The sequence below is a fragment of the Oryctolagus cuniculus genome, chromosome 6 (assembly GCF_051225735.1).
Source record: "Oryctolagus cuniculus isolate XC-2025 breed Fujian yellow rabbit chromosome 6, ASM5122573v1, whole genome shotgun sequence".
NCBI classification, from domain to species: Eukaryota; Metazoa; Chordata; class Mammalia; order Lagomorpha; family Leporidae; genus Oryctolagus; species Oryctolagus cuniculus.
The window spans coordinates 19,268,628-19,280,928 of NC_142872.1; the positions used below are offsets into that span (position 1 = coordinate 19,268,628).

Here is a 12,301-nt window from a genome sequence, read left to right on the forward strand (position 1 = left end):
ACAATGCACTTTTGGCATTCTCATTATAAGCTTTATGTTGAAGCATGGGTGAAAATGTTCATAGCAAAAATTAGTTTTGAAATAATAATTATTAATGAGAAATCAGTAGCACAACCAGTTCTATAAATATACTGCAAAGCTACACTAATCAACAAATATGATATCATATATAACAAATGATAATAAATAAATAGCAAATATGATAATCACAAAACTAGACAAAGAATTGAGTGGAACAGAAAGACTCAGAGCTGCCTCCTATCAGTAGAAAATGAAGAATTATGCAATAAATCACATTGAAAGAACTAATTTTGAAAGCAGTATTAGTGGGGTTGGGCTTTGTTTCTGTGAGTGAGTTACCTCTTGGGATGCCCTCATTCTAACCGTAATCCCTGGGTTCAAGTCCTAGATCCGCTTCTGACCCAGTTTAATGCCAACATGTACCTTGGGAGGCAGCAGGTGGTGTCTCAAGTACTCGGGTCCATGCCACCCATGTAGGAGACCTTGATTGAATTCTGAAATCCTAGCTTTGGCCTGGCCCAGCCCCTGCTTTTGCAGCTGTTTCCAGAGTGAACCAGTGGCTAGAAGATCTCTATCTCTGCATTTCAAATAAATATAATAAATAAGTTGAAAAAGAAAAAATAATTATAATGAATGAAAGTGGTGTATAGGTGTTAAATTTGGGGGAGTAGATTTTACATCTGAATTATGACACACACACACACCTCAAAAGAAAAAAAATAACTTATTAATTTAATTAGGTCTATCAGTTTTTCTAACCTTCAGTTGCCTTCGAATTCCTTAAGTTCAATCTGCAATAAACTAATATTTGTAAAAATAAATGGTACATTATTGATGAAAAATGAATTTCTGGGCCTGATACGGAATATTGGTATGTGTGTCTTGATGTGAATTGCTTTAGGACTTTGCTTATGTCAGCATAAATTTTCTTAGAAACACAGCCTACCCTAAGAGCAGCCTGTGGAGCCATGCTGCACCCTGGGCATGTCGCAGCATAGAGTGAGGTCTGTAATTTCACTCTGGATCCTCTAGGACTACTGTCTTACAGTCTGGAGAGCTCCAATGCACCATATATAGCAATTTCACATCAGATTGATTGTGCACAAATATTGGAGTTAAAACATTTACCCATGTTTAAGAGCTACTATGCAATGATTCCCTTTCTTCACCTTTGCAAGTCTAGCTTGTTTTATGTAATATTGAATAATATACAGTTTGTCATGCAGCATGCATAGCATCACTCACAATATGGCATATTAGAGGGATATAAAAAACTTTTACTATTTGAGTTTATAGTCTCAGGAATGTAAATAAGATATATAATAATTATGTAAATACAACAAATCAATTTGTAGAAAAATTTGCAAAGCATCGTGGACAAGACTCATAATTTATCTGCATTTGTACTTGTAACCCCATCTAATATTGTGTCTTGAAAATGGAAGAAAAATGCATGTTTCTTTTTAAAGATGTAGTTAGGGATGTATGTAGGGAGAGACAGAGACAGAGTCAGAGAGAGTGCTTCCATCTACTGGTACGCTCCTCGAATTGCTGCAACAGCTGAGGCTGGGCCAGGCCCAGCTTCCTCCAGGTCTCCCACCTGGGTGCAGGGGCCCAAGCACTTGGGCCATTATCTACTGCTTTCCCAGGGACATGAGCAGGGAGCTGGATCAGAAGTGGAGCAGCCAGTTCTTGAACCAGCACCCATATGGGATGCTGGTGTCACAGGCAACGGCTTAACCTGCTACACCATGAAATCAGCCCCAGAAAAAATACATATTTCTTTAAAGAGCTCGTTGCTTTGAAAAAAAAAAAATGAATCTTCTGCAATATAGACTTTGTTCAAGGTCATAGAAAACCCAGATGTCTCTTTGTCTTATAGTTTATTAAGACCTGCATGCATGGTCCCCGTGGTGCAGAGTTCAGTGTCTTTAACCAGGTATCTGTCTACCACCTACCCTGTATGTGCCTGGTGCAGCAAGCACAAGGACCCAGTAGGACATACATCAATCTTTTAAGGTACATGCAGTCCCATACAGGTGTCCGTGGTAATACATTTCACTAAAGAGTAAGTATGCATGAAATAAAGTCAAGTTCCACTAAAGTATTTAAACAAATGCTATTTTGTGTCAGAACTTAATATTCAGGATTGTTTTCCTTCTTGAAAATATTTTTATTTATTTACAAGAGAGAAAGAGAGAGAGAAACCAGCGTGATCACACTCCCATCTGCTGGTTCACTCCTGAAATACTCTTGATAGCCAAGGCTGGGCCAGGCTGAAGCTGAGAGCCAGGAATTCAATCCAGGTTTCCCACGTGGGTGACAGGGAACCAGTGACAGGAGCCATCACCCTTGAGTGCCAGGCTCTTTAGTGGGAGCAGGAGGCAATTCTTAAACCCAGGCATTCATCTGAACCTGGCATCTTAAGTGCTAGCCAAAATACTTGCCCCCAGAATTTATTCTCAAAACAGCATCAAGTTTTAATAATATTAAAAAAAGATTATCAGTGATAACTAATGATTTTTATGTGCTACATGACTTTTCAAATGTTTAATTTTCACTGTGCCCACTCACATTTCTAACCATTATTGAAGAAATAACTCAGTGAGATAAAATTCTCTTCCATAACTCTGCTTCTACTGGATCAACTTGACTTTCATGTATGAAGGGAGTCAGATTCTGTTTCTGCTGACTCCTAGGGACCTGCTCAGTTTCTTTTTGCTTGTAAAAGTTAGCTCTTTTTATCAAAACTCATGGTTTCCTTAGACTCCAGAAGTCCAACAAAGATTTGTGGTCATAATTCATCATGTTGTTATTTTCTGTGTGCCTGTCTTCCCAGTTTAGACATAAATATCCTTAAAAATATTTAAAAATTTGTGCTGTTAATTTATAATTGCAGATAGGAGATTAGAAATTAAGATAACCAAATGAGTCAGTGCAGAGACTTGTAGTTGTAGTTTGAACATACCAGAAAGGGTTGTTCAAACAGAATATAGAATTCACATTTTTTAAAAAGCAGTCTGGATCTGTGTTTTCCCATTTTTTGGTGACTTGCATTTCTTCCAGGATTCCCTGTGTTTTTCACTTTTCTCTGTCAAAGCGCTCTTTATGCAGCAGGTGCTGTGTGTTACGTAGAACTGGGTATTTTCTCTGCATTCTTACATTCCGTTTTATTTGGACTTGTTCTAGGAATATAAAGTTAATGAAAACATTTTAAGTGCCCAATTTCCTGCAAAATATCAACTCCTTATCATTTCTGTATGTCCTTCTATTTTCTTGTCAGTTTTGTTTGGGAATTGGCTCTTTCCATTCGCCATGTTTTGCTTGCTGCTTCTTTGTGATTTGTTGGTGTTATAGATGCTGAGAAAGTAAATCATGAGTTTTTTCCCCAGTATTTTCCATTGTGGTAGAACTAAACAGTGACTGACATATGTTTTTTGAAGTAAGTGGGTTCTGATTTACACTTCTAGAAAAATATTTAGAGCAGTCCATTGTATTCAGATTCAAGCAGAATATAGCTTGGTATTTCTGAAACTTTATTTAAAAGTTCTCCCCAAAATGCTTAATATGTAAAGGTTCATGTTTGCATGTACTTGGGCATTCTGGTCAGAGTGCATTGTCCATTTAATACTTCTTGACCACTAATCTCTTATGAGGTAATGCACAGTTTTAGGGTTAATCAGGCTTGGGCTAGATTACCTTCCAGCAGCTTGTGAACTCGTTGTACTGATTTCCTCCATCTGCTATACAGAGGTACCACAAACTGGGTAGCTTAAAACAAGAGAGATTTGTTCTCTCTCCGTTGTGGGGGTTAAAGTCCAAAGTGAAGGCTTCAGCAGGGCTGCGCTCCCTCCAAGGGGCTAGGAAGACGCCGCCCTGCGTCTTCACAGTTCTGGTGGTTGCAGGAATCCTTGGCTTTCCTTGCATTAACCCCAAAAGGCCAGTGGATGGTGTTGTGTAGTGTCCCCAAGGACGCTAATGGAGAGTTCAGATAAGTAACGGAGAACCTGGAAATCCCTTAGACGTTAGGAAAGGACGGCATAGAGCAGGAATGTGGCAGTAAGGCTGGGGCAGCGTGCAGAGGATCGGGGTTGAGCTTCACTGTCAGAAATCCATGCTGCAGTCAGGGACTTTAAATTTAAAAGGAAATTAGAGAATATCAGTAAGTATGATTTTCTACTCTAGAGGACTTTTCACTTCCTTTTTATCCCACAAGGCACCTGCTACCTCGGCGCTTGTATTTCCTCTCCCAGGATCCACTCCCCACTTCTGTTTCATTCTTTTGCACCACACTGTCCTGTTAGCGGATGACCTGTGTCCTGCTTTTATAGGCAAATTAAGAAGGTCTGGTTTAATCTTCTAGATAAACTCCATGTCACCCCCCTCCCCCACAACTGCTCTTTTAGGATCCTGAGCAACAGGCCTTTACTGAGACTCGTGTGGTTTTCCTTCTCTGAACTGTGTATTTCAACCCAGGCCTTTGATCTGGTGCGACTCCCAGACCCTTCAGGTCTGAAGCTGGAAGTTCTTCCTGGTTTTCTGCCGCTCTTCCTCTTGTTTGGCTGGAGGTGCTGCCCAGGGCCAGGGAGGGGTTGCGCTCTCACCAGCCGGCTTTCCGCTGCCGTCATCACGTCCTCTGCATGATGAACCGCAATTCGTGGAGGATGCTCTTTTGTTCCTGTTTCTTGTGAAAACTTTTGTCTCTGATCATCACTGGCTCTGCAGTGCTCTCTAAGCCACAGTGATCTTGTAACTGCAGAGGAGTCGGGCATTTCCCAAATGTTTTGCATTGTAGCAGAACTAAGCAGTAACAACTGACCAAGTTGTAGTTCAAGGACAAGGTTAAGTGCAGTACCCTGGATTTAAAGCCAGAGTATAAAACACTGTTTCATTTAAACACTGGAAAGAAAACATAATTTGGATAATCAATCCTAAAAATCAGTCTGAATTGGCTTACATACATTGTTCCATCAGGAGGTAATCACTTAGCCCCGTTGAAACCGAGCAGTAGAACGGCTATGACATTACTCATCCAATGTTACGGGGGGCGGGGGGGCGGAGCAGCCTTTTATTTACATCCGATCCCTGCTGCAACACACAAAAGCAGACTCAGATGAATGGCTTAAGATTTAAATTTATTGACCTGTTCCTAACCATTTGGTTTCTAGATTTGCTTGGAACTCTAGAAGAAATCCTTCCAAGTCTCCCCAAAGACATCAGCATTTGGGGGATGAAAGACTCCGTTCCACAAGGCGTGATCTCACTCCAAGAAAAACTCAACATGTCGTCGGATGAGCCCGTGCCACGCAGCTACCACGTTGCCACAAGTCTCAAGTCCACTTGTCTTTATATCTTTACTTCTGGAACCACAGGTAGGATCCAGTTCTTCTTAAGGGCTGGAAAGGATGCAACACATTCAACATATTTGCAAAGCAACTCCCTGCCATATGTGGTGATCAAACATCTGAGAAAGCATGCGTGCCCACATAGCTGAGGTTCTCACAGCCTGGAGCTTGCAAATGTGAATGAAAAGGTTCATTGTTTAACTGTAACTTGGCAAGTCACCATGTTCCCTTGGCTGTCTTGTCAACTGAAAAGATTTTCTTGAAGTTTGGTAGAAAAAAGAGCCCTGGAGTGTCAGAGACCTCCTTCCAGGCCGGTTGAGTAGTGGATGATATTTTGTTGGCTACTTTGCTAGATCTTTGTTTTTCTCATCCTCTTGTTCCTCATATCTAAAATAAAGAAAGAGATTAGTGTACATGTTTCTAACTACACTTCTGTATTTAAACTCTGTTATTCAACTGGAAAACACTTCCCCGTGTTCCTGTGTACACTGTAAAACCTGAAGCATAATCTGTTTATATATACCCGCAGTTTAAACAGCAGTGGCCGCTCTCCTGATTTTCCTCGGGTAACTGGATCATATGACAAACAGGAAGTCCAAAGGCGTTGGCAGATTTGGGAAGAGACAGAAAATGATCTCAAATAACCAAGCTCCCTTTGTGATAGGTAAATAGCAACAACAAAGAATAGACTGCTTCAGAATTCAAAAGGAAAGTTTAACAGTATTGACTTTTAGAAAAAATTGAATGGTTTTAGTGATGGAGAAATAGGTGTTTATAATTAGTTTGAACATGATTGGGGATTTGATTTGGACATTAAAATAGTCTGTTACTAATTTCTTGTTTGGGAGGGGTATTGTGAACAAAATTATGATAGCATAAGTAAAGTTTTTCTTACTTTAAAGAAACTGTATGCTTACCTGTCTGTGATCTCCATGAGACTGGAGACTTTTTCTTTTCTTTTCTTTTCTTTTCTTTTTTTTCTTTTTTCTTTTTTTTTTTTTTTTTGGCTGTGATTAGAACAGCTTTGTTACATAAACTGGAAAATGCTAATTTCTATCAAGTTGTCAGCATAAATTTATTCTGACTTTGAACTCTGAAAGAAAATGATACTTTTGAAAACATATTCTTTGAAAACGTCCAGAAACACTGGACCCACTTCTCTACAGAGCTGTCTTCTCAGGGGAGAACAGAAGTGGTTCTGGTCTCCACAACTGCACCTCCCCCATCCGAACAGAACAGGAGGAACACATTCTTTTTTTCTTTCTAATTTAATAAAAGTTTCTTTTTATTTTTTGTAAGATTGAGAGCCAGCAAGCGAGAGAAAGATCTTTTCTGCGGGCTCACTCCCCAAGTGCTTGGTAGAGTCTGGCTGGGAGTCAGGAACTCCATCCAGGTCCCCCTCGTGGGTGGCACAACCCCAGCTGCGTGGCCATCACTTTCTGTACCCCAAGGTCTGTGCACGCAGGGAGCCAGAAGGAAGTAGGAGGCAGGACTCGATCTCGGGCCTTCCAGTATGGGATGTGGGCATCACCATGGCAGTTTAACTCACTGCTTCCCTAACACCCATCCTAGAGCACATTCGTAGCAGCTTTTTGTTCTGTAGGATGAAAACCAGGTGTCTTGGGCATTTTCACAGCAGGATGAAAGTAAAAGCATGACTAACATTTTTAAAGGGTTGATTTTCATTTTATTTGAAGGAGAGCGGGAGAGAGAAATCGTCCATGTGATATGTCACTCCCCAAGTGCCTGTGATGGCCAGAGTGTCAGCAGGTCGAAGCCGGGCGCCTGGGCCTGAATCTGGGTCTCCCACGTGGGTAGCAGTGACCCAAGTACAGGAGCCACCGTCTGCTGCCCCCTACGGTGTGCTACAATAGAAGGTTGCGATGGGACAGGCACTTTGACATGGGATGAGAGTGTCCCAAGTAGCATTCTAAGCATTGTAGGACATAGCTGCCCCTAATTTTTTGTTTGATATTTATTTATATGAAAGTTACACAGAACAGAATTTTAGAAAATCTGATAGTTTTAGGAGTTTTGGAGGAAAGTATCCTGTTCATCTCTCTGGTTTTACTTACCTGAAACACCTACATTCAGTATGTTTTTTTTTTTTTATAATTGCCTCCTGATTTCCAAATTAAATGAATATCTTAACTGGGCACTGAATGGATACTAACAAGCATCTACTGATTTCCTACCGTGGAAGATGAGGATTCCCTGTGTTCACACCACCCTTCCCTTCCACCCATTTTTTTCCTGAGGCAGGCTCTTTCCATCCCCATCTATCAGTTGGACATCAGTTTCATAAATGAGCAAACACTTCCCAGTTGAGCCGCATGGTCTAAAGGAGTTGTATTTGTGGCCGTTTATGTAAAACTGTTCTCAATCTGGATTTAATTGTTGTTCTCATTTGTTTGCTTGCTCACTTAGTTCTCCACACATCTGTAACTGCTTTATAGGCACTGTTCATGACTGTATTGTTGTGCTGTCTTCATGGTTTGGTCTTGGGGCCTCCCTGTGGGTACTGGCCATAAGCCACGATGGTCACTCTCTAGGAGAGCCCTGAGCGGGGGGTATTGTGTGTGTCTGTGGAAGGAGAGACGAATGAAGCCGGGAAGCCAACATGTGTGAAACAGAAGAAATGTATTAGTCACTGGAGAGAGGTCAGAGTGCCGCCCGGAGGTCCGGAGTAATGGAGTGGATGGGGGTGGGGGGGCACTGTGAGACGGACCCTGCCTGTAGCAAGTTATCCAGACAGTAGGAATTACCCCTCAGGCTGTCCTGTGGGAGCCTTGGATTGACTCCTTGAAGAAAAGCACCTGGGTGGGGCCGGCTCTGTGGTGCAGCGGGTTAAAGCCCTAGCCTGAAACGCCGGCATCCCATATGGGCGCCAGTTCTAGTCCTGGCTGCTCCTCTTCCGATACAACTCTCTGCTATGGCCTGAGATAGCAGTAGCAGACGGCCCAAGTCCTTGGGCCCCCGCACCCATGTGGGAGACCTGGAAGAAGCTCCTGGCTCCTGGCTTCAGATCAACGTAGTTCCGGCTGTTGAGGCCATCTGGGGAGTGAACCAGCGGATGAAAGACCTCTCTCTCTGTCTCTACCTCTCTCTGTAACTCTGTCTTTAAAATAAATGAAATAAATCTTAAAAAAAAAAAAAAAAGAAAGCACCTGGGAATGGAGGAACTTATTTGCATGACTGATTTTTTTTTTTTTTTTTGAAGATTTACTTATTCATTTGAAAGGCAGAGTTACAGAGAGGGAGGGAGAGACAGAGAGTGAAATCTGTATTTGTTGGTTTACCCATCAAACGGCAGCAATAGCCTTGCCCAGCCGGGAGCCAGGAGCTTCTTACGGGTCTCCTACTTGGTTGCAGAGGGCCAAGGACTTGGGCCATCCCACGCTGCTTTCCCAGGCCATACCAAAGAGCTGGATCGGAAGTGGAGCAGCCGGGACTTGAACCAGCACCCACACGGGATGACAGCATCACAGGTGGCGGCTTTACCCACTATGCCACAGCGCCGGGCCTGACTCTGACATTGTTCTTCAGGTTTCAGCATGGTCAGCAAGTGTGGGGTGTGTTGGGTTTCCAGTGGGTGAGATGAGGAGCAAGCCGGCTGTGTCACTGTCACAAAGGGAGGGAAGTTAGCTGGGCTTAAGCGATGGGGTAGAGCTGAGGGTCAGAGGACACGAGGCAGGCCTACCCGTGGGCGAATGCCCACCCCACCCCGCATTGTCAGGAAGGCAGCTCACCTGCAGACACCACTTCTCTGCCAGACACTTCCGCCAGAAGTGGCCGTCCTGACCGATTGTCCCCCTGCTGTCCTGGGCTCCTTCTTCACCATCATCCTGAGAATTTCCTTCAGTCCTTCGTTTTGGATCACTTGATCATACATCTGAAATTTGTTTCCTTGGTTTGCTTTTTATTTTGAGTGTACGCTTTCAGTAACTGATGAAAGAATAGTCAGGAGGTAAGATTTCTAAAGTCATCAGATGTCTGAAAATTTATTTCAGTTTTTAAAAAAATTTATTTGGAAGGCAGAATTGCAGAGAGAAAGAGGGAGAGGGCCAGTGCCGTGGCTCAACAAGCTAATCCTCCGCCTGTGGCGCCGGCACACCAGGTTCTAGTCCCGGTTGGGGCACCGGATTCTGTCCCGGTTGCCCCTCTTCCAGGCCAGCTCTCTGCTATGGCCCGGGAATGCAGTGGAGGATGGCCCAAGTGCTTGGGCCCTGCACCCCATGGGAGACCAGGATAAGTACCTGGCTCCTGGCTTCGGATTAGCGCGGTGCACTGGCCGCAGCGCGCCGGCCGTGGCGGCCATTGGAGGGTGAACCAACGGCAAAGGAAGACCTTTCTCTCTGTCTCTCTCTTACTGTCCACTTTGCCTGTCAAAAAAAAAAAAAAAAAAAAAAGAAAGAAAAAAAGAGGGAGAGAGAGAGAGATCTTCCATCTGCTTGTTCACTGTCCAAATAGCTGCAACTGCTGGGGCAAGGCCAAGGCAAAGCCAGGATCCAAGAGCTTCTTCTGGGTCTCCCACATGGGTGACAGGGGAGCAAGCACTTGACCATTTCTGCTGCTTCCCCAGGAGCATTAGCAAGGAGCCGGATTGGAAGTGGAGCAGCCGGGACTTGAACTGACATCTGTCTGGGATGCCAGTATTGCAAGCAGTAGCTTAACCCACTACATAATGCAGGCCTCTTTTTTTTTTTTTTTTTTTTTTTAGATCTTTCATATATGTAATCTACTTGCAGGTAGAGACAGAGAGAGTGAGTAGAATAGTGAGAGAGAGTAAGGAAGAGTTGTCCCATCCTCTTGTTCACTCCTGAAATGCCCACAGCAGCTGGGACTGAGCCAGGATGAAACCAGTAGCCCAGAACTCAATCCAGGTCTCACACATAGGTGGCAGAGACCCAAGAACTTAATTTATCACCTGCCATCTTTCAGGTGTGTTTAGTAATAAGAAGCCACAATACCCAGTGCTCACCCCAGAAAATATCTCTTTTCCACCCTTACACTAGAATGATAGTTCTTAAGGCATCGCTCTAACATCATGTGACTTTCAATATAATATTGATAAATATTTGATTTCTTATCCTTTGCCTGTAACCTAGTAATTTCTTTTATTTCCCTGTTGTTGAATTTTTAGCATCTTTTATGTGCCTGCAGTAGCCTCTAACACCATGATAATTTGTCATGAGACTGGTCTGATTTATTACCTTTGGGGGAATTTCATAGGCCTTTCAGTCTGGAAACTCATGTTCTAGGTATTTTAAATTTGAAAGAAAGTCTGCATCATCTTCTCTTTCCTTCATTATTTCTGTTCTTTCTGAAGATTTTCTCTTATATCCCATTTGCTTATTTGTTGTTCATCAATCTTTAGAAGTCCTATTTATGTTAATAGTAGCCCTCCTGGAAGAGTAATAAATTTATTGATATTTTCTATTTTTATTTTCTGACCTTTTAATTTACTTTTTGAGAACTTAACTTTAACTTCCAAACTTTGTGTTCTTTGAATGCCTGTGCTCTTATATTTATGATTGATAATTCATTGTCTCATATTATGCAGAATATTGACAAAATTTGCTTGGCAGTATCTCCTCTATCTTAGCTCTTTTGACTCCAAGACCCCATTTGTCTTTTGGTCCATATTAGTCTTTATCCTTTGTCCTAGAGTATTTCCGCAAATATCTGGTGAACTTTGCCACCTTATATTTAAAAATGCAGACTGCAAAAGAGAAAACAATGCAAACTAAATCCTGACTAGAAGGCCTGTGTTCGTAGGTGAGACTTACTTGCTAGCGGGGTTCATTGTCCAGAGTATTTTGTAAAGGAATTTGGAGGCGTGAAAGCATATAGACTTCTTCCTACTCCCCTAATTTCTCCAAACTCCATTGTTCCTGGGTCTCTCCAAGTTGGTAATTTTCCAGAGAATAAACCTTTGAGGACACAATCCAGGGTTACAATTGCTGCTTTAAAAAAAAAAAAAAAAGATTATTTATTTATTTATTTTAGAGGTAGAAGTCCAGACAGAGAGAAAGGTCTTCCATCTGCCAGTTCACTCCCCAGATTGCCACAATGGCCAGAATTGGACCCATCCGAAGCCAGGAGCTTCTTCCGGGTCTCCCACATGAGTTCAGGGGCCCAAGCTCTTGGGCCACCTTCCACTGCTTCCCAGGTGCATGAGCAGGGTGCTGGATCAGAGGAGGGGCAGCCGCTATGGAATGCCAGCCCGGCGGGTGGAGGCTTACCCTACTACGCCACAGCACCGGCCCTTGAAACTGCTTCTTAAACAGAACTTCCCATAGACTTCCTGTATGCAGTTCCTTGCTGATCTTCCACTTTTTTGGATTTTTGGTACCCAAATTCCTGAGCCTCCCTGGAGCTCGGGGCGGGAACGGGTGTTCTTCAAAGCCTCACCTCATGTTTTAGCTTCTTGGGTCTCTGTGTCACTCAGCACACACTCGGGGACTTTAATAACATGCTGATGCGCTCATCTCCAGTTTGGTTCTTTCTGTCCCGTGGGTCCATGTGTGTGCTGTCTCTGCAGGGTTCTCATTGCACTGGGCTAGCTCAGGTAGCCTCAGCACTGTCCAGGGGAGACCGTGCAGCCTGCACACGGCTGCAGTGCCCTCTGGGTTCCTGTAAGGAGCACCAGGAGTGGGAGGAGCTGTCTGCCAGGAGCCACTGCTCTGGGCAGGTTTTATCTCCGCTTCCTCACATCATCCACTCTTCCTTCCTCCTCATCCCCAAGTCGCTGGACACATGCTCACCCCTCTCCTTGGGCCCCACCCCGGTGGTGTGCTCCATCTAGTGGCATTTGAAGAGTTCCCGCGCCAGGGAATCGTAAAAGGTCAGAAAAGACAACGACGTTAGAGACCATCGAGGTGGCCTTTCTCAAGGAACTGTCTTTAAAAATTGAAAAGGAGTTTCACGGCCAC

At 43.4% G+C, this 12,301-nt stretch overlaps 1 protein-coding gene across 4 annotated transcripts in view; it reads left to right on the top strand.

Annotated features, from left to right (window-relative positions):
- SLC27A6 (solute carrier family 27 member 6) overlaps positions 1 to 12,301 on the top strand; it is a 287,625-nt gene that overhangs the window by 214,799 nt on the left and 60,525 nt on the right. For all 4 annotated transcript variants that reach the window (XM_089334916.1, XM_089334917.1, XM_017341026.4 and 1 more), the window contains exon 2: positions 5,190 to 5,393. In XM_089334916.1, the coding sequence (XP_089191042.1) occupies positions 5,190 to 5,393 (204 nt within the window). The remainder of the gene's footprint in view (positions 1 to 5,189; positions 5,394 to 12,301) is intronic.